Genomic DNA, 21,192 nt, shown 5'->3' on the forward strand with positions numbered 1-21,192 from the left:
GAACAAGGGGACAAGGGGAACCTATATATTTGACAACAAGATTTACAGTGTTTGAAGCGTGATTTTTGAGTACCTGGGAAGGTTTCTGCATAACATTTTTATTTTACAATACTGAATTAGCTTTCCTTTGCAGTTTATACCCACAGAAAAGAAATATCAAGAAAAAAAAAAAAAAAATCCCCCAAAGTTATCCCAGTAGAAGTATTTCCCATTCTTCATCACCTTATATTTCTTTTAAAGATATTATTATCTTAATAAGTTCCAGACATTACAAATGCTTGGAAAAACAGATCTGGTACTATATCATGCCTATTCTTCATTTCAACCACCCTTTTTAAAGCAGCTCCAAGGGTTAGCTGCTGCTGACTGTCTCTGAGATGACATAAGAAATAAGAATTCCTGTGCTGTGTAAAATCTGTAGCTGCTTCGATACAGTACAGTACAGTATCCTGTCTCTGGCAGAGACCAGAACAGGATGCTTCAGCAAAGTGGATATGGTTATCTAAACAGATATCATTTGGATGATTTTAGATTAGGCTTTAAATTAGAAAAGCTCATTTTCTACAACATTGTAGGAGGAAAAGGCCAGTGTTGTAAGTTTTTTTCTATTGACCTAAGGAGTCCATAGTCAGATTTGTCAGAAATTCAAGAACTAAGTAAAAATTTCAACAACTTGCATGACAAAAGGTAAATGAATTGCTGAATTTTATCCTGGTCTAATTCTGGCTTCTTCATAACAATACAATAATAAACATTTGTGAGTTCATGAACTTATAAAAACTCTTCCTGAACAGTTCGCATCTGTTACCTTTCCTCTGCTGTAAAGACTACAGCTTAGTTTTTCTACAGGTCAAAATAAACTTACATCAGGGTTTCTCTCTGGATGCCAAAATGCACAGTAAGCATTGGGATATGCTGACTTAATAGTAACAAGATAGCAACATGAAAAATTGCAAAAATGAGAAACATTATCTATAACAAGACAGGGGTATGAGTGTAACTGAATTGCTGACCAAGAGAGAAATTACTGGAACAAGTATTTCACAAATACCAGTAAAAGTGTAAAGTCAGCAAAATTGGGGCCAGCAGGGGAAAGAGTAAACTAGGGGCAGACTCTTTGTTTAGAAGGGGATGATGGTGATATTTCTTCTGGTGGAAGAAATTTAAGGGAGAAGTTTTCATACTGGTTGACAAACCTTTAACTAGGATTTTCACTGATAATAGTTTACAGGAGTCTTAAACAGCCTACAAACTCAACTGGATTAAGAAGAAAACAATTACAAAACAACAACTGTGCCTTAAAACTGTGAAAAGGATCATGGTTTTGTGAATTCTTCAAATGACAGAATTTTATTAATGGTAGCCCAGCACTACTGGCATAAGAAGCCAACAGTTTTTCTGCTTGAATTTTCCTTTTAGACCAGTGACAATCTCACACAATGCATGCTGTGCTCTGGAGTTCCATGGAGAAGAGAAAATAACTTTACTTAGTGATCTGATAAATATTTTCCTTACCAAGTCTGAGAACATTTTATTTGTTCGCTAGAAGTGTCAGGTGTAACCGGAGCCAGAAAACTAAACAGTTTTTCAGTTCCTATGGTTTCAGTCATTTGGATAAGATCAGAACAGTCAAAGAATTTGAGAGAAAAGGGAACTGAACATTTTCCTCTAAGCCAAGTGGTCTCGACTGCAATTCTTTTGTGACAACATGATGTTCCACAAAGCAGTACTCCTACCATTACTAGTAAAAAGGACAGATGATGAAGAGAACAGAGGATTTCATAGTTTGCTGCTTGTGTTTGGGATTCATATCCCATATGCCTGCAGTACCAGAAAAACTACACGACGAAGGAATTGTAGCCCATAGGAGTGTTGTCTAACCTCATCAAAAAACAGTAACAACATGAAATATGTATGTACCTTTTGTGAGCACTCCTATATAACCTATGGAGGTTATATTTAAAGGAAAACGCAGCCATGGATACTTGCACAGGTTGAGGGAAGCATCCTGTAATTTAAAGGAGTCTGCTTCTGTAAATTGGATTTTGTGCAGACTTGTGTCTCTTGCTTTTAACCTTGACACTGTGATGTTCAGCTGGGTTTGAAAGCCACACCAGGGATTTATAAGGGTTTAATGAGCAGGTACCTCTCTAGCTGAGACCAAATAGCTGGCAATCACTGTGCTAAAAACACCACAGCCCAAATGGAGGGATTGGAATGACAGGCCAGGGCAGTCTGAGGAGGACTTTCAACAATAGACTGACAATAAGCTACTTTGGAGCAAACCCAGAAGCCTAAAGAAAGCTAGGGTAAGTAAAGAAAGCTTACTGGGAAACTGCTGCAGAGCTGCCAGATTTTTTGAGGCTTATGCTGTTGGCAACAGGCAACTAGACTGAAGTGTTTCCACAAGGACTGGAGAACCACAGGGACCAAGGGTGTCAAAGGAGCCAGGATTCCGTTTAACAGTTCATTGAAGCCTGATTAACTACTAGTATGAAAAGACAGCTATCGGCCACAACACAAACCTCACCAGTACTCTTAGATGACATGAGCCTACATAATTTTCTCATCTGCCATTAGTTACTTATCCAGAGCTGGGAAATATTTGAGAAGTCCATTAAACTCCCACCCTGAGACAAATGTTTACCATAATAACAGACACAAGTTTGATCAGGACTCTGAAAAAAAAAAAAAAAAAAACTGAATTGTTAACTTTGTTAATAACTTTTTATCAATAATAAAACTCTCTTTTCTTCAGAAATTTTAGGAAAATTGTCAATATTATGCTAAATGTCCTCTCCAAGTAAAACATGCTTTTTATTCCCTAATGCTTGATGAATTCTGACTGAACCTAGCAGGTTCACTAAAGCCTGAGAAAACTGTATCATACATTGAAAATTTTCACTCAGAGAAGCATCCAGTGCTTATACATCACCACAGAAAGGAGAAGAAACAGGTAAAATGTACTGGCAGCTGACAACAGGTGCTCTTCACAAAGAAAAAGCGCTAAGATCAGCTGGATCCCAACTGAGCAGCAGCCATGTCTTGCCTGCTAGAGATGCACTTTGTGCAACAAATATTACACAGCATACATGAGGCTATGAAAAATGCTGCAAGATTGGCATCATATTCTGAGGAGAATAGGTTTTCCAGTCTAAAAGAGAACCGTTTGGAAAGGTATTATTCATTATTTACAAATGTTTTTATTGCTGGATGCAGAAAACTTCCTTGCACAGGTCCCTGGCCTGCATTAAGTGGTTCACCCTCACACCAGGCTAAAATGTCTCAGCATGACATACTACCTAAAGCACTGGAAATACAGTAAACAATCCAACCACTAACAGTGTGGAACCAAATTGTTATGGATCAAATTAAAAATCCCTATGGTATAATAAAACTTAGAAATATTCTCATTATTAAGACAACAAAAACAGGTTTTCTCCACAAAATGGTCTTAAAATCTTAATTAAAGCAACAGCTTCAGAGTCAACTGTACAACACAAAGCTGAATATGTTGCAATCACTTTTCTAATTCAGTGTAATATTTTCAAAGCTCCAAGTAATATCCTATTTTTCAGTTTATACATCATGTACTTTCAAATATTGCCATTGATCTTTTCTTGTTATTGTCATTCAAAAAAATTCAAATTGTTACACTTTTAGGATTTTCTGAATCCCAAACAATGCCTACTGTCTCCTTATACCTTTGCTCCTAACGGAATTCTGAGACTCTAGATTTAATTAAATAACATTACCAGTTCCACACTTGAAACAATAGGATTCTTCACTTACCATCCAAGTATTTCCTTTCAGTGTTAATACTAATACAGTTCAAGATTACAATTACAGAAAAGCTATGAGGGTGTGATGGTAAATGACTGTTACCATTACATCAAGCCACTGGGTCCTTTTGAAAATGTTCTTATTTCTGATCTGATTTTCACAAAATAAAAAAAAAAAAACAACACATATAAATATAAAAACCCAGTACATGTACATTTTACCTTCTTTCCACTGAAAACCTGTGATTTTCTCATTGCTCACTGAACTTCACAGGTCTGTCCTTTCACATTAGTATGTAAAGAGCAATGATATTTTATGTAGAAGAGTTTTTAAACAGTCACTTAAGAGTACCAACATTCCTGATAGGAGAAGAAAAATAATTAGTTAATCCGCTGGTTTGAGGGTGTAGGGATTATGCAGCAGATTTTCTTTTCTTTTCTTCTTTTTTTTTTTTTTTATTTTTTAAAAAGTTTACAAGAAAGACTTCTCTTCCCCTAGCTATGCATGACACATGCTAAGAGATATGACAAAACTTCATTGGCTTCCTTACTTTTGCTAAAGAATTTCATTTTTGTTTACAAAACATGAAGTAGTAGTATCCCATGGTATTCACCTTCTATCTGTACCACTCATCAAGAATATGACATGACTCCAAAAGGAGTCTAGACGTTTGAATGGAAAAGACTTTCTTTCAATTCACACTCAAAAGTGTGAACGTTGCTTAGATTTACTCCATGGATAGTATCATGGATATTTGTATTGGAAATTTGTCCTTATTCCATATGGAATGTAAGGATGACAAAGTAGTAACTGCATTTATTAGGATTTCTTTCAGACAGTGCATCCATGAACATCCACTTGTTACTGTGATAACACTGCAAGTGATGGCATTATTAATGTCAAGTGGCTATAAAAGTCTCAAGGGATAAAACTTAAGAGACGCTACTCAAGAAAATTGGCTGTTCATATTATACAGGCAAATAGCTGCTTACAGATGTAATGTGAATACATACTCCAGGAAGACTACATTAGTAACATGTAAGTTATTTATAGCTACTCCTTAAGAAGCTAAAAACAATGGCAACCGCATTACTAGTATTTATAGTCAGTATTTGTGTTGTCAGACGGATTTTGAATAATGTCCCAGGCTGGGAAACAGCACTGTAGATCTTGGCTCAGATTTGTGGAGTGATAATCTAGGAGATGTGCAGAGCAGTTAAACATATTCACAGTTCCTGCATCCAAACCTGGTTCTGAATGAGATTAGCTGACCCAGTTAGCACAATCTGTGAGGGATGAGGGACTTCAACATTACATAAAACTAGTCTACAAATCAGGTTTAGTTTTCCTTCTCTCATTTACTTCATTCTAGCAAGAATGTTCTGTACAGCTAAGAAAACAAAAGCAGTAACAGCAAAAAGAAAAATAAATGGAATTTTTTTCTGTGACACCTTGTTTCCTGATTTTGGTTAAAATAAATTTGCATATGTTTCTACCATTTGTGCAAGACAAAATGTTCAGTCATCATTTTCAAGTTCTTCATTTGTGAGTACAGAAACCCTCACTCCCCAGCCAGAGAGACAACAGCTGCCAACAGCCGATACCACCAGCTTTGAGAGTTTTCAGGCTTTCTTTATACAGCACTGCAGATTACACCCATATAAACAGATTAACTTGATTATTTTGGAAATATCAGATGTTACATTTGTGTATGCGGAATGAGTTTGAGAAACACTGATAGCAAGCAAGAGTCAATGATACACAGTCCTTTAAATTTAAACTTAATGACTGGCATCTCCATACACTCTGATAACTGAATCCAAAGCATTTTATTTGTGTTGTTAAAAAGGAATTATGTGTGGATTCAAACAAAATGGTGTTATATTGCCTTGTGCAATTCTACTTCAAAAATATTTTAAAGACAGTTCCCATGATGATAATCCACCACTTTTTTTGACACACTACAACAGTTCACTAAACTTTCCGAATTATAAAGGTTTGATATTTTACACGTTCAATGCCACAATGTCAAATATGTTCTAGAGTTCACCAGATACTTGGTATACCTTACTCATCCTAAAAGATTTATGGAACAAGATCCCATGTAGTAAAGGAGATCGTGTAAGACCAACACAGAAATGTCCCCAGAGCTATGGAAAGAAACACAGATGTGTTTTTCCATGCTGTCAGCATATATGTATGCATGACAGAAGTATATGGTTCACCTTTACAGACAGGCAGGCTACAAGAGAATACCTCTTTGAATACCTAAACACAGTTTCAGCTCAGTACATAGTACATGTTTTCACATGAAGGATATCCACTATTCACTGAAAATAGTCTGATTCATCTAGCATTAAACTAGGGAAAACATATTTTTATGGCTACAGTGTGTGGAAAAAGCCAGGTGACAAAAAGGGTGATGATCTAGTAGGCTGTTTTAAAAACTTTAAACTGTATATATAGCTCAGTGCAAATAACCACATGCATTGCCTGTGTTCTTAGTAAGCACAGCTAGGCTGTCATAGTATTTTGGTGTGGAAAGTTGAACCTTTCACTCTTTTGGTAATGTTGCTGAAAAGCATTTTTTATGCCTTTTTTTTTTTTTTTCCCCAAATCCTGTATCTCATTGTTGGCTAGAATTCCATCATAATGCCAGACATTCCCCAAAGAATATAGAAAGACAAGTTCAATCCTTCTGTGAGATGCTCTCTGTGTTCAGTTGTGATGTTTTTGCAATTGGGAAGCCAACAGTACCCTTCATTATCAGAACTTAAACCCAGGCTGACCTCCAGTTAAGGTCAAGGAGGAGACAGGAGGGGAAGAGGGGGATAAAGAAAATTGATAGCTTGATTTTTATTTTTAAATCTTGCTGTTCAGAACATGCTGGTTTGCTATTTCAGTACTACATTGACAAACCTCTGATTTTCTGTCCTCTTATTTTAATATATTTGGAATAAATACAAAAATAAAGCAGGCAGAAGTAACGGTTATCACTGGGCACGTCTATAGTGTTAGCTCAAGTTCAAGCTTGGATGTGAACTCAATGACCAGGAGTATCTTTTTTTTTTTTTTAACTTAGATTCAAACCACAACTCAAATATGAACCAGATCAATTAACTAAATAGTGGGTGAAATCTATCAGAGAATATAAGTGAAATTTTAAGTCAAATTATCTATTGCATGAGCCACATGGCACAGTGAATGACCCACTGCACTCACCCAGGAATGGTTAACAGTCTTTGCACTTGTTTTTCTTTTTCAGCAATCAAGGCCCCAGGCCTAGCTTTACCTTGCCTCCAGAAATGTCCTCTTTTCTCATCAATGCTATGTTGCTTTAATATCCATGCCTTATCTCATGAACTCTAAGCAGATTTATCGTGGAACCTTCCATATCCTTACCTACACCTTTCCCATACAATGTTAAGGCCTAAGACCTCGTATCTCAACTGAATGCACCTCTTTTTCTTGTGCATCATCTTGTGAATGTTAACTCTCCAGGCATATACATTTTCTAAATCCGTCACTCTCCTTACACAAAGTCTGAAATTCATTGTTTGCCTATCCCCCTAAAAGTTTTCAACTTGATTCTTTTAGTATCATTCAGTTTACCTCTCTTCCATGAATGCCTTCTGCTCCTGGTTCTCCTTTATCTCCTTTTTCACCCTAAAAGAATGAATATTTATTTAATTACATTTTCAAGATAAATACTAAACCATGACACTTTTTTGACAGGAAAAATATTTGAAGATTCTGGTCCATCCTACATGCAGTGCTACAAATGCATTGCTGACTGCACAAGCTAAATTATTTCTTACATTCCAAAAGAAATTCTTTCCAAATAAATGACCCTGCAAAAAGGTCTAGCACCAAGAGCTAAAGAATTTTATAATTCACAGTGCTACTGAACATCCATAAAGACTCACCACAGAAAAATATTCTTAATTCTCACAGTGCTCTGAGAACAATATGGTCAAACAGAAATTTACAGTGAGGGACAGTTAATGGCTTTCATTTTGGTACCACTTTTTAACGAACATTGTTCTGAAAATTATTTCTTACAAGGATGAATATAAGTGACATATCTAATCTATGAATCAAAAGGAAAAAAAAAAATGGCAGGAAGGATTCTTAGAATCAACGACACAGGCTGGTTCCTGGGCTTCCTTATGAAACACTGACAATAAAACATAACATTCTTTGTAAGATACAAAAAAGGATTCAGTTCCGTACTATCTCTATGTACCATACGATTCTAGTTAATATAGATTTCATCAGAAGTTATCAAAATCTGCTTAAAAAGACAACTTAAGGGAGAATGCCAAAACCAACAGGTCTCATCTGTGTCACTAGGCTGAACTTTACCAAATTACAAAAAAAAACAAAAAACACATCATTTTGATAAAAGCCTGAAGACTGACTTTAGTAAAGTCCAAGCTCTTCATTATTAACCAAAGAAAGGCAACAGCCCCACACTGAATTTCAATTATCTCCAGTGGACTACATATGTTTGAGGAGAACCTATTCATTATGTCAGCATAATCTTCATAATTCTGTTAGGTAAATGGTACTGAACTGAGATCATTCAGCTAATTCCATTTGTGACACAACCCTGATTCAAAGCTATTTCTCCAGTGGCAATGACAGAGGGCATTTCATCTAATAATCAGTTTTGCAAAATGAGTTTGCATGAACTTTCTCAAACAACTGAAGCCTACTAACAAATTAGCAACGACAAACTGTGAATTTAATAATCCCATGCAAAAGATGTCTGCAGTAGTTCTTTGTTCTCATTTCAATACATCTTGTTGATAACAAACCTAATGCTGTGCATTAGTTTGAATGGTCCTGCTAAGGTTTTTCCTCAAGTATTGCCTTTTTTGCCTGTCAATAACACCAAACTTTAAACATGATCTATCAACGCATCCACTGGATAAAAAGTTTAAAGGACGCCAAATTGTTACAGGATTTTAACACTGGTTATTTTAGTATGTTTAATCTATCAAGTTCTCTTTGTTCTTTTATTCTATGGTTGATATAGTAATCGTCTTATTGTCTTACACTAACAGTTTAAAACATAACAGTTGAAGTTCCAGATTTATTCTTTTTTTTTTTTTTTTTTTTTTTTTATATATATATATATATATATATATAGCTGAATTTTAAACATTTTAGTTTTCATCACTGTGACACACTGGACATTCAACACTGTTTTCATTATCTTTCAGCTGGTATTAAGTCACATTGCTACAGCCTTGCAGTATCTACAAAGGTACAGTCATTTATTTACCATAATAACTCCTTATTTTAATGTATTTCTAGGAGATTTAAGAAACATTCCAATTTATCGAGCTGTCTTCTATGGTTTATCTGTTTATGTACTTTAAGAGAAAATTGCATAAATATCTACAGTTCTGATTCAGAAGCAGCAGTAACTTGTAAATTCCTTAACATATACATGGAAACCTTAGATAAAAGTATCTTGTGATAATTTGTCGTCCTACACATACATTTACATTAAAAAAAAATGCATTTTTAAAGCCTAAAACACAAGAAGACCCTCCCCTCACCTTTGCAATATGCATTGATGTTAGATTAGCAGCACATGTGTTAGAGATCCTGCCTTCTTCTTCTTCAGCAGCCAGACAGTAACTTTAAAGCATTGGCAAATGGTTCTAGATACATACAAGTGTAGTTGGTGAATGCAAGGAATAAATAAAAACTCCCTTCCTTATGATTTACAAGATGCTGAGATTTAAAATGTTGGTCAGACAAAATGATAAAAAGCACCCTCTGCTAATGAGCCCCAGACCTCTGCAGAATCCCAAGAGCCCCAGGCTTTCTGCCATGTATGCCATTTTACTATGAACCTATTCTGATTTTTTTAATAGACTAAATTATTTGTACTTGCCAAGCCTATTGTGCACAACGTTCGTGTCCTCTGTGAAGCAAGAATTCAAATCAAACAGAGGTCCAATTCTTACAATTTATTTTTCTGTGAACTGAGCCAAGCCATGCTCATTTCTGCCTTTGTGGAGTGTACTATGCTGCATAATTAACAGCTTCAAACATAGCCAATTTGCAGAACTGCTGAAGCCACTCTGCAGTGTAGATGAGGCTCTTAATAATCAACATTGTGTGTTACCTCATAGATTAACAAAAGAGAAAACAGAGAAAAAAAAAAACACGTTAATGCCATTTTCTGTCTCATGTTCCTGCCTGCTGATACTATACTCAGATGAGACGATTAAAGACTATTTGGGAAGTAACTGGATGACAAAACTCTGGAAGTGCCATTACTTGTTTATTAGTTAACTAAAACTAATCCAATATAACACTGAATTCTTTGCATTCCTTTGGGTGTATTCTGCTTTTAATTGCTCCAGTGGAACAAGCTGATGGGGTTGCTGCAGTAGGTGCTAGGAGGGATTCAGTCTTGTGTACGTAATACTGGATACACTGCAGTCAGTGGCAACATTCTCTAATTAGAGCTGGAGGCTTGCTCAGGGTCTCTGCAAGACTTCAGTACCAGCCTTAAGTCACTTGGCAACTTTAAGGCTGCCTAATTTTCCTTGCATACTATTTACTCCTTATTATAAAGACAAAATAATTTATAAAAATATAATGTATAAAAATAATGTATAAAATAATTTGTTAATAAAATACATTTATATCTAAAAAATTACCTAAAAAGGTAAAGTTTATTTTGTGGTGCTGCTCTGTTAATAATACTAATTCTGAACCCCTGATATCCTTTGTACCAAGCACTTTTAAAGTACCATTGTTCACAACAGCAAAAATATTCTCCACACTATGCAAGATAAATACCTTGTAATTCTCAGCCTCTGAAATCCTGTGATTTTACCCTACACAATCTTTAAGATAATTGTATTTGTTTAAAAAAAATGTTCTGGGTTTTACTACAGATCTGTCTCAGAAGAATGCTCTATTTGAATTTTGTGTGCTTGCAACCATTTCTCCACAGTTCCCTATAAACTGGATCTAGCTAATAGTAATGTTTCTTGATTTTTTCTAAATAAATTATGAATTTAACAAATCAGGATCTTCAGCTCAAAAAAGAAAGGCCATATGGGTCTTTCTCTTTTTGCTGATATAATTCTGGAAAGCTGGGGCTATGAAGGGCTCCATCCCATAACGTTCTTATTGTCTGACACATAAGCTTTCTACAAAAGGTGGGATAACATATGACAGGAAAAGAGTGGTACTTGAGGAGAAGCACCTCCGGTCTGCTGAAACACAATACCATTTAGAAGGAGTAGTAATGAAGGCAGAGTAATGATCCTGTCTTCATTCAGACTGGGAGGAACCGTGCAAGGAAATAGAAAAGTCACATAAGTGGCTTATTTCCAAACAGGCTCGAACCCACGTAAGATTGCTACCTAAGCAGAGTCAGAAAGAGACACTGCAGAAATACACTTTCTTATAAACTAAAATCAACAATGATGACCTGGAATGATGTCACTGTGAGCTCCTTATCTTCCCAAACCCACTTATTTAGGACACTCAGACTCAGCACGAAAGCAGGTGATCACAACACTTCATAGGCATCAGCAATTCAGAGAGTGGAGCAGCTACACTTATCAAGAAACCATGACCAAAACATTTCTGATTCAAAACTGTGCCATCACTGTCTAGTGAGAGCCATAAACAACAGGTGCTGTGCCTGGCCAAGCTGGATAACGTGTCAGGAGAAAGATCTTTCCTTCCTGCTTCACTTATGTAGACTGAGCAATACTGAAGAAGTACATAGGGGATAACTACTACTTGGTGTCATGCAGTACATTTCTGAGCAAGCTCCAAGAGAAGCTATATAAAGGCAAACTACCACCTCAGTTGAGTCCAAAATCTTAGGCACAGAATGACTTGAAGCCAAGCCAATCCATGGATCCAAAACTGCACTGATGAATCGTCTCTCCCTGTCAACAGGAATGAGGCAGTCATCTATTTTTATTCATTGTAGAAAAACCTCAAAATAAAAAATGATCTCAATCAATAAGAACAGCCATTAAAAAATTAAAAAAATTAAGTTCAACAAATACTGCGATGTAGTGCTCTTGGGTTGGAGAAATCAAATGCACAAATAAGAAATAATTTGTGCATCACTGGTGCAGAAGAGGATATAAGGATTATCACAGATCATACAGTGAGTGTGAGTCTGTAACACAAAGCTATTTTCAAAAGGCCAAGCTTCATTTTAGGATGAGCCAAATGCAAATCGAAAAAAAAAAACAAACAACAACAAAACACGTAATTATTCTTGTTTACTTGTCACTACTTGTCACTGATCAGAATAATGAAGGATGGTGTCTATAGTTCTGGGCACTGTGCTGTTCATGGAACACGGCCAACTTTCAGGTACCCACTCTTCTCTAATTCAGAATGGTAGAAAGTTTGGAAATAAAAGCTATGAGGGAAGAGTGAACACAGGACGTGCTGATGGCCTATAGAATTATGACATCCTTGAGAACTAAACCTTCAGAAAACGCCAAATCTTTTTAATTAAAACATCTAGAAAATGCTACAGGACGCGTAACAATGAGACCTTACTGAAAACACAGCTGAATAATCTTTTGATCTCTTAACGTGTTCCTCAGAGACCTCTGAATCTCACTTCGTTCCTTATCTTCAACATAACACTAGCTGGTGGAAATCTAAAAGACTTCCTACAGTTCCTTGGTGAGGACCAAAGCTATTAGTTGAGATTATCAATGAAACACTGAAAGACATTAAATAATATTTAAACAAACAAACAAACAAAAAACTATGTAGAATACTACATGGCATACGTTTCCTCTTAATAGACCTATCAGAGTAAAAGACATAATGACACAACCCCAGCCTTTTGGATGACAGATCTTAACCTGCATAAGAAGAAAAATGACTGAGATTTTAGATGAATTATGCTTTTTATATTTATTTATACCAGACTAACCACAATCTAACACATAGCTTTGTTTTCAATCATAAATGCCCCGAACTAACTCTGCTCAGGCTCAAGATGCTCACACTAGCTTTGTGTTTTGCCAAGAGAAATTTAGATGTTGTAGGTTGAAAACTTTGCTCGGCGTGATATCATTGCTTGTCTGCCACTACCATTTAACTTTTTTTTTTTCTTTAAATCTTTAAATGTCAGTGAGAAAATTTTCAAAGTCAAAGAGAAAAAAATATCACAAAACCAACACCCCAACCTCTACCTTTTTGGTATAGTTATTTGATCACATATTCTCAGGTTTTAATTTTGGGTTAGAAATTTTTCATTCAACTTTTATTCATAAAAATACTCCAATAGGTAAATCATCATTTTTTATATTATTTACTTTTTTGTTACTCAATCAAGTCTGGTTGTTCTGCAGGAACCCATATTTTGTCTTAAATCTTGTATTGTACCTTTCAGAAGAGATAAATGGTCTGCTCTGCTTTTGGGTTGTGTCTAGTAAAATGGAATCATAACACTTCTTTTGGACTTCAACAAATATTTGCACTTTTACAGAATTTTGCTCTTGTAGTACTCTCAAACAAAACTTAATAGTTGAATTTGGCTCCAAGCTGCTAACACCAAATTATACAATATTTTTGATTTTTAGTGTCTTGTGTATCTACGAATAGATTAAAAACTAAAAAGAAAAATCCGCCTGATTTAATGAGCACTCTATTTTTTCCTTTCTTAAGTAAATATTACAAATGGATTTGACTTTCAGCTGCAATTGTTTAAAGCTCTATCTGCCTTTTAGTGGGGAGGTTTCTGTTTATACTGGCTTAGCCTTAGTGTTGAATGAAGATTTTTCCGTAGGAGGCATAAACTAGTTTCTTTTCAAGGCTTGTCTCCTAAGGAACCTAAACCAATCTGTTCTTGTCAGTAGTTGACAAATAGTATTGCTTTCACAGAACACAGTATTTTTTAGACACCCATACTTTCATGGTTTTGGCAGACTACTGCTATTGTTATTTAGACTCTGAAAGATGTTCTGCAGATGGTTACAGCAATGTCAAGTGTTTGCACAAGTTGATGGACTGCTACGTCTATTCTGGAAAGGCTGCATCTTCAGCTCTATTTCTACCACATGACAACAGAAATAATGGCATTTGCTCTAGCTGTGACTATTTCTGAACTGCATTCATCAGGCCCACACAGGTGGCACTATCATTTACCTCCATTTTCTTAGGGTACAGCAAAGTCTTGTGGCTTTTTTTTTTTTTTTTTTTTTTTTTTTCTCTAAATTGGTTGGAAACAGAAGTGCTGAAGTACTAACAGGCCAACTCCTGTTCTTACCCCTGCCATCAGAGTGGTTCCAAAGAGTGTTTAACAATACGGTGATAGGTGCTTTATATAAATAAATAAATATATATATGTATATAAAATATACAATATTTTATATATATATATATATATATATATATATATAGTATATATATATATATATGTATAAGACTTAGGGTACATAGAATTACAAACTTTAGACCAGGAGCTCCTTGGAGTTTCAATAAAGTTCTCATAGACCTGATAAAATCTAAAGGTGTGATATGTTCAGTCTTCTGATGAATATTCATCTGAGAAGGAGGTTTGATTTGTGTTCAAAGTATGCATACCTTGCTCATACTTTACTAAGGGCAATTCAAAACACGGCTATAGAAGTAAGGGATGGCTGTCTTTTGCACAAAACATAGTAATTACAGCTTTCATGCAAGAATTTTTCTCCCTTTCTAGGTGAATCGAAATCCACAGCTTCCACTTCACTGGCAACTGTCCATTATAACCAGCCCATAGGATACTGAGCTTGCAAACAATTACCATCTTTCTGTTCTAGCTGGGCAACATTGCAGTAAAGTGTCTAGAATAAATACAACAGAGAATGTTCTGTAGCCTGTTGCAAGAGGGAGGCACCTTTAGAAAAAGCATCCTGGGAAATTTGATCTCTATCTGCCAGATGGCTATTGACAACAGGAGCAAGTTTAAGTTAACACTAGCCTTCTGTAAGTACGTACAACTCATATAAGGGCACAGGTCAAATTCCTTCTGTATCTCTTTTTGCACAATATATACTGGCCACACCATACCCTTCCCTCCCCCAGAGACATCTAAGACAACTGACTCTCCACTTACTGTCACAGAATCTCTGAGCTTTACAGTAAATTAGCTGCTCTTCTAAGCTAGCTTCTTCAATTTCTTAAACTAAACATTTAGGACACACAAAAAGTAGAGGCATAAAGCTGCTAATGGAGTTAACTACATCAGGCACATACTTCTGTACAATTTACCATTCTTTAGCTTTTGTGTGTATCACTGACAACAGCCTTAATATCACAGAGTCACAGAACGGCTTAGGTTGGAAGAGACCTTAAAGATCACCCAGTTCCACCCCCACTGCCATGGGACACCTCCCACCAGACCAGGTTGCTCAAAGCCCCATCCAGCCTGGCCTTGAACGCCTCCAGGGATGGGGCATCCACAGCTTCTCTAGACAACCTGTTGCTTGGACTTGCATGCTGCCTAGGTCAGGTCTTCAAAATAAGTATTTTCTAGTTCTGTCTACATTAGCAAACAGCATGGCATGACAGAAGAGGATCTATGAAGCAACTGATGCAGAGAACCAGATTTTCACATTGTACATGTTTTGTGGAACCTATTCTAAACCTACTTTGGAGTAGCTTTAGTCTGTTTTCATGAACTCAACATCTATTTGCAATTGCAGCACCTTAAGCTTGTTCTTGGAGTATATCTTTCTGTTTCGCTTCATCCAAAAGTAATCACACTGATCTTGATTCAGCCCCAAAAGTCATCTCTAGTACTGTAGTACCTTCTGGTCATAAAAATTTGTCTATAATTCTGAAATACTTTGGTTGCTGAAGAAAAGCTAGACAGCAGTCTGAAGAAACAGAACCTGATGAGATATAAACCAGTAAATAGGAACTCTTTGGGGGCCAAAAGAGTTCCCTGACTCATTTGCTTTACTAGGTGTCACACCAACAGTTGCAATAGCACTGCACAGTGACATTGGGGACAGGAAGAAGCAGCTGGGAAAGAAGAGACAAAGAAATGGTTCTTCTCATTGACAATATTGCCTTAACAAATATCATCTCTTGCTAAAGGGGGAAATAAATGCTTTGGAGATTTCAATGCAGTCGTTAAACATATACGTTGCTGACTTTTCAGTAGTCACACCCTGTCCTTACAGTAGTCACACTTCTGTCCTTACAGGTTTTTGTTTCATCTTTCATTGCTCTCTGTTCATGAATTCTGATCTGTATCCTAGTTGTAAAAACCACTAAAACCACTCTAATGTGACAACTGCTCACCCAAGATTACAAGTCTGATTTGGACTTAGGGAGCCCACTGACTTAAATTGACACAGGTATTTCATCTGCAAATTTTCTTCATAGTATTCATACTTACTGTAGAAATATCACTTTAAAAAAAAAAAAAAAAAGAAAAAAAAAAGAGCCTAAACTCTAAACTTAAAAAAAAAAAAAATATAAGGCCACACAGGCTTACAAGTGATTTATGCTAAGTAATGTTTTCAGATATGATGGTCACTAATATTGCATTAATACTGTATTTTGCTGTATTATCCTATTGCCTCTTCTCATTAGATACCCGTCAGTACTCTCCTTTTCCAAAAAGGATAATCCTCTGCAACAGTGCATACATCATCATCTCACTGATAGTAGCAGCTGCAGTAATCTGACAGCCTCCTTCTGCAGAGCCCTGCCAGCTCATTCTTGCGGTGTATCTTTGCTCAGCAGTTCCCAAGAACTGCCTCCAGTTTGAGAGAAAGGAGGCTCGCCTGTCACTAGTGTTATTTAGTCCACTATGTTAAAGTAATACACTGCAGCTGCCAACAGGGATTCGATTGTGCTTACTCTCTGTTGCTGTAATGCCTCCTTCTTGCTGAGCCTCCTTTCTATCTTAAAGTTCTTGGTAAAAAAGGCATTTCCGATAATAACTGCACAGCACGCTATTCAATCAAAATAATTAAGTCAGAAATGATTCAATTTAGAAATCTTTTAGTATGGTACTAAATATTTTCATGCTTGTATTATGTTGAATTTCCTAAAAGGGGATAAGTTAGGATAACTTACTTATTTAAATAAACATATAAATACAAATGTAAATGTACAAGCTTGTTACTGTAAATGTGCACATGCAATCAGAAATCAAGAAAATACACGTGCTCAAAGCTAAATTAATCACCAGATCTGAGATTGAGAAGAAATACCCCACCTAATACCCTACTTAGATTATGCTGTCAGAGAATATGAAAATATGAAACTACTTTAATTTTCCATCTGGGCTAACTGACCAGACCAATATCATGTGAACTTACCTACAACGTATGAGATTTATAAGGAACCAAAGTATTCAAGGTATGCTACACTTCCTGCAAAGCTTCCCACAGCATTTCCAGTTAAAAACAACCCTGCAAAGGTATTAGTGAAGTGTACACAGTTTTTACAAAAGTAAAATTGGGAAAAAGACGAACAAATACACATACATGTATGTGTGGGTGCTTGCACAACAGGAAAGTTAAGTTGCAAGCCGGAAAAAGGGTAGGAGAGAAGGCACAGATAATCAAGAACATACAGAGTAATAAAAATAGCTACCAGACTAAAAAAGACATTCAAAAGCAGTGTTATGAAAATAAGTTTGAACAAAATGACTGGATGTTGAACTTCAGTCAGACCTATTTCGCTGAGACTATTTTGGGGAAACACACACATGATCGGCTCTTTCCAGGACTCTCTTTAATCCAACTAAAGTCACATTTAGTTTTTAAAAAAAATTACATTCTGGCATTTCTTCTCTTTGGACTCAGCAATATATATTTTTTTTCTTTTTTTAAATTCAGACTGTTAAGTTTAATAAATACTAAGCAAAATACTTCGTTATAATGTGCTATAAGGCTTTTCACCAAAGATGATTTGCAGAGTCAGAAGGGAAGATATTTTAATTCACGGCAATAAGCTTTATCACTTGAACTAACAAAATAGCTGAAGTAAATGCTCTTTTCTGGTGAACCAATAATATAGGCTGAGCACGAGACACATTCCATCCATCACAGAACACAAACAGTTTACTAGCCAAGCTGATGAAAAACAGGGAAACCATAAATTCTGTATTCTACTTTTGACTCCGAAATGGATTGAGATTTACTTCTTACAGACTAGATCCAGGCATGGACCTGCTGGAATGGCAGAGCACTCCAAATGGAAGAGGTAGGGTGTTCTTCCAATAAAGAAGTCTCACTTTAACACTGATATACTCGCTGAATTATTCCTCATGAATTATTCTCCATCTCTTCCATCTCCCTCAGAAATGCACTCACACCATCCATTCTTCCTGTTTTCCCCAGGCACCCACTCAATCTCCATGCCCATCTCTACCGTCTCTTCCATACAAAGGTGACCCGACTGTAGCATTCATCTCACTGGTGCCATACTACCCTGAGTTCTTAAGTAGAAACTAGGACCTCAACGTGTCTACACAAAGCAAAGATGATTCTGTGCTCTCTACTACTGCTGGTGAATATTTCTTTGCTCCTCCAGAATACTTTCCCAATGCTAAATATGCACCACTCCATATAGGTAAAGTTGTTCCATTGATTTCAAATTAATTACCATTTATCAAAATTACAGTCAAAAAGGTTTACAGCCTTAGCTATTTCCAAGCTAGTGCATCTTTTCTACGCATCCAGAACTGTAATGGTACCCAGCCATCTATCTCTGGATATGTGCTCTGAGATCTGCAAGGCAGCACAGAGGTAACTATTACTAGGAGCACAGCCAAATGACCTGGCACTCTGCTTTTCCCATTACGTCTCAACAAAGTGCCCACTAAGGAAGCTACACTGCTTCTGCCACCCCAGCCAGCTCATTCAGAGCAGCCTTGGCTGCTTCTGCAGAGCACTGCATGTACCTTCTTGCCCAGAGCTTGGCCTACTACATGAGAGACTTTCTACGTTGTGGAAGCAATGGGAATTTAGGGAATTTGAGGACCAAAGTTGCACTAAATATCTGCAAATGGCCATTTTTAGAGTTTAAGATTACACCAAACCTTGGCAGAGAGAAGTTGTACTGAAGAATAAAACTTTTCAATGCCAAAACTGCACCTGTCAAATATTACATCCTAATTCAAGGCAGAAAGCTTGACAGCTCACACCAGCATTTAGAAGTTGGCAAAGTCACTTCTCTCCTCCACTAATCTTGTTCTCAGCAAGATACAAACTGTTTGCACTCAAACCTCATAAAGCAAGCCATTTTGAGGTAGAGGGCTAGTATGCAGTACCTCAGGTGGAACTGTTAACATTTAGCAAATATTTAGCAGTGAAAAAAAGGTTCATAATGGAAGAAAGTATGCGACTTTATAGTTGGAATGCTCTTTTAAACCAATTATTTTCTTAACTGGATGTACTGGGAAGTGGAAATCTTCCATTATATGTATATATTTGTGAACAACACTTAACTTTCCTATGAAGCATACAAAGACTTTTCAGGATTAATACTTTAACTTTACGAATTATTATTTCAGGATTAATACTTTAACTTTACGAATTATGAAATCATGACTATGCCTAGTAAAAAGATGTTACACTTCTATTTGCATATTTGAGGCTTTTAAATGTGCAAAGATATATTTGAGCTCAGAAATTGGTTGTGTTTCAAGAGGTAAAAATCTGTTAACTAACAACGAACAAGTGTGTATGTTCTCAAGTTTCTCATCTACTCTTCTACCAAGAGTAAAATGATGAATGTAGGACCAACAACTCTCCTCTACTGCAGAATGCCACGAGAATAAAACAGAGGAAAGTGCATCAGCAGAGGGCTGAAGATTACCAGTTTTTGTATAGATATGTGACTTTTTATACTTGTACTTTGAGATAACCTCACTACTTATGAGAGCTATCCAAAATCAAAATGTCATATGAATCTATGTACTGAAGGAAGTTAAATGTCAGGAAATACTAGGAAGGCACAGTGAATGAAACAAAGAACTTCACTGTCATATTACATACATTGAAATCCTTGTCTCTAACATCTTAAAACCTTGCAACTGATCTATACAACATCCAGATAAAGCTACTAGGAAGATAAAATACAGATCAGTTGTCATAGGAGATAGGTATTTCTCAATCGGAAGAGACAGCTCAGGAATGCATGAGAGATGCTTATCAATTCCTGATTGATAAGTAAAGGGAGAAGAGGAATCTTCTAAAAGGAGAAATAGGGGACATTACATTAAATTAACAGGAAGCAATTTCCAAACAAACAAAAGGAAGTGGTTCTTCAAACATGAAGATAAACACCATAATTCCTCACCACAGGATACTGCAGATGCTTAAAGTTTACATGAATTTGAGGGGAAACTGTACACATTAATGGAAGAGAAGTCCATTGAAGACTACTAAATTCACTGAAACCGCATCTGGCTGAGAACACAGTCACAAATCATTGGAGGCTGAAAGAGTGCATGAGGAGAAGCACTGTACTTGCTTACTCTGTCCTTACGCTTTTCCCTAGGCACCACTTTTGGCTATCATTAGAAGCAGGATGCTGAGCTAGACGAACCTTTAATCTGACCAAATGGGCATTTGTAGGTAAATTAGACAGTGATATAGCTTGAGTCCTGGAACTTGGTCATCTATATCAATAAATTGATAGACCCTAGCTGTGAAGGTCTCTTGTAGATGTTTCAATGAGGCTAATAGCACTTCCCCATACAATTCCCAGGCACAGTTCAAAAGTTACCATAGGCTGTCAACTATTTTAAACAAGCACTTTTGATGAAGCCTGTTTGTTTCAAGGGCAAGTTAGTTAAGCAGTAGGAAGATAGACACATCAAGTCAAATGCCACAGAACTACAGGATGAACCCTGGTAACATTTTGCTTACTGGGATAAATGCCAGTTAAGACTGCTTTTATTACAGGTAGGAACTTCTTGTAGGATTAAATGTGTGCTTTTCCTTTTCCCCTAAAACATAAGTGTACATGTTTTTCTGTGATGGTATGTAATATGCTTCGTAGTAAAAACAAATCCCAAATAAAAACACTCTCATGCCCTTTAACTGAGATGGCTGTCTTGCAAACAGCATTTAACCTCATAGGACTTTATGAAAAAGATAAATTGTTATTCACCATGTCATAGTAAAAAAAAAAAATATATATATATATATATATATACATACAACCAAAGAAAAGAACTTTGGTTCCCATCAGCTTAAAAGGTGTGAATACGTAACCAGATAGTTACAAGATGAGAGAGAGAAAACTTAACGCTTCGCTTCATAGCATTAAGAGACAAGTATGAAAAAACTCAGGTCATATTTGCATCCAACTGGTAATGAACTCGGTCTTGACTGCTTGAAATAGGATTTAGAGGACTTCAGAAAATTACCT

General features: G+C 36.3%; 1 protein-coding gene across 2 annotated transcripts in view; it reads right to left on the minus strand.

The window, feature by feature from the left end:
* Positions 1-21,192, minus strand: part of COL19A1 (collagen type XIX alpha 1 chain) — a 206,870-nt gene that overhangs the window by 104,964 nt on the left and 80,714 nt on the right. For both annotated transcript variants that reach the window (XM_082756375.1, XM_082756374.1), the window contains one exon: positions 7,396-7,449. In XM_082756375.1, the coding sequence (XP_082612501.1) occupies positions 7,396-7,449 (54 nt within the window). The remainder of the gene's footprint in view (positions 1-7,395; positions 7,450-21,192) is intronic.

Source organism: Aythya marila (genome assembly GCF_965140915.1).
Source record: "Aythya marila genome assembly, chromosome: 3".
Taxonomy (NCBI): Eukaryota; Metazoa; Chordata; class Aves; order Anseriformes; family Anatidae; genus Aythya; species Aythya marila.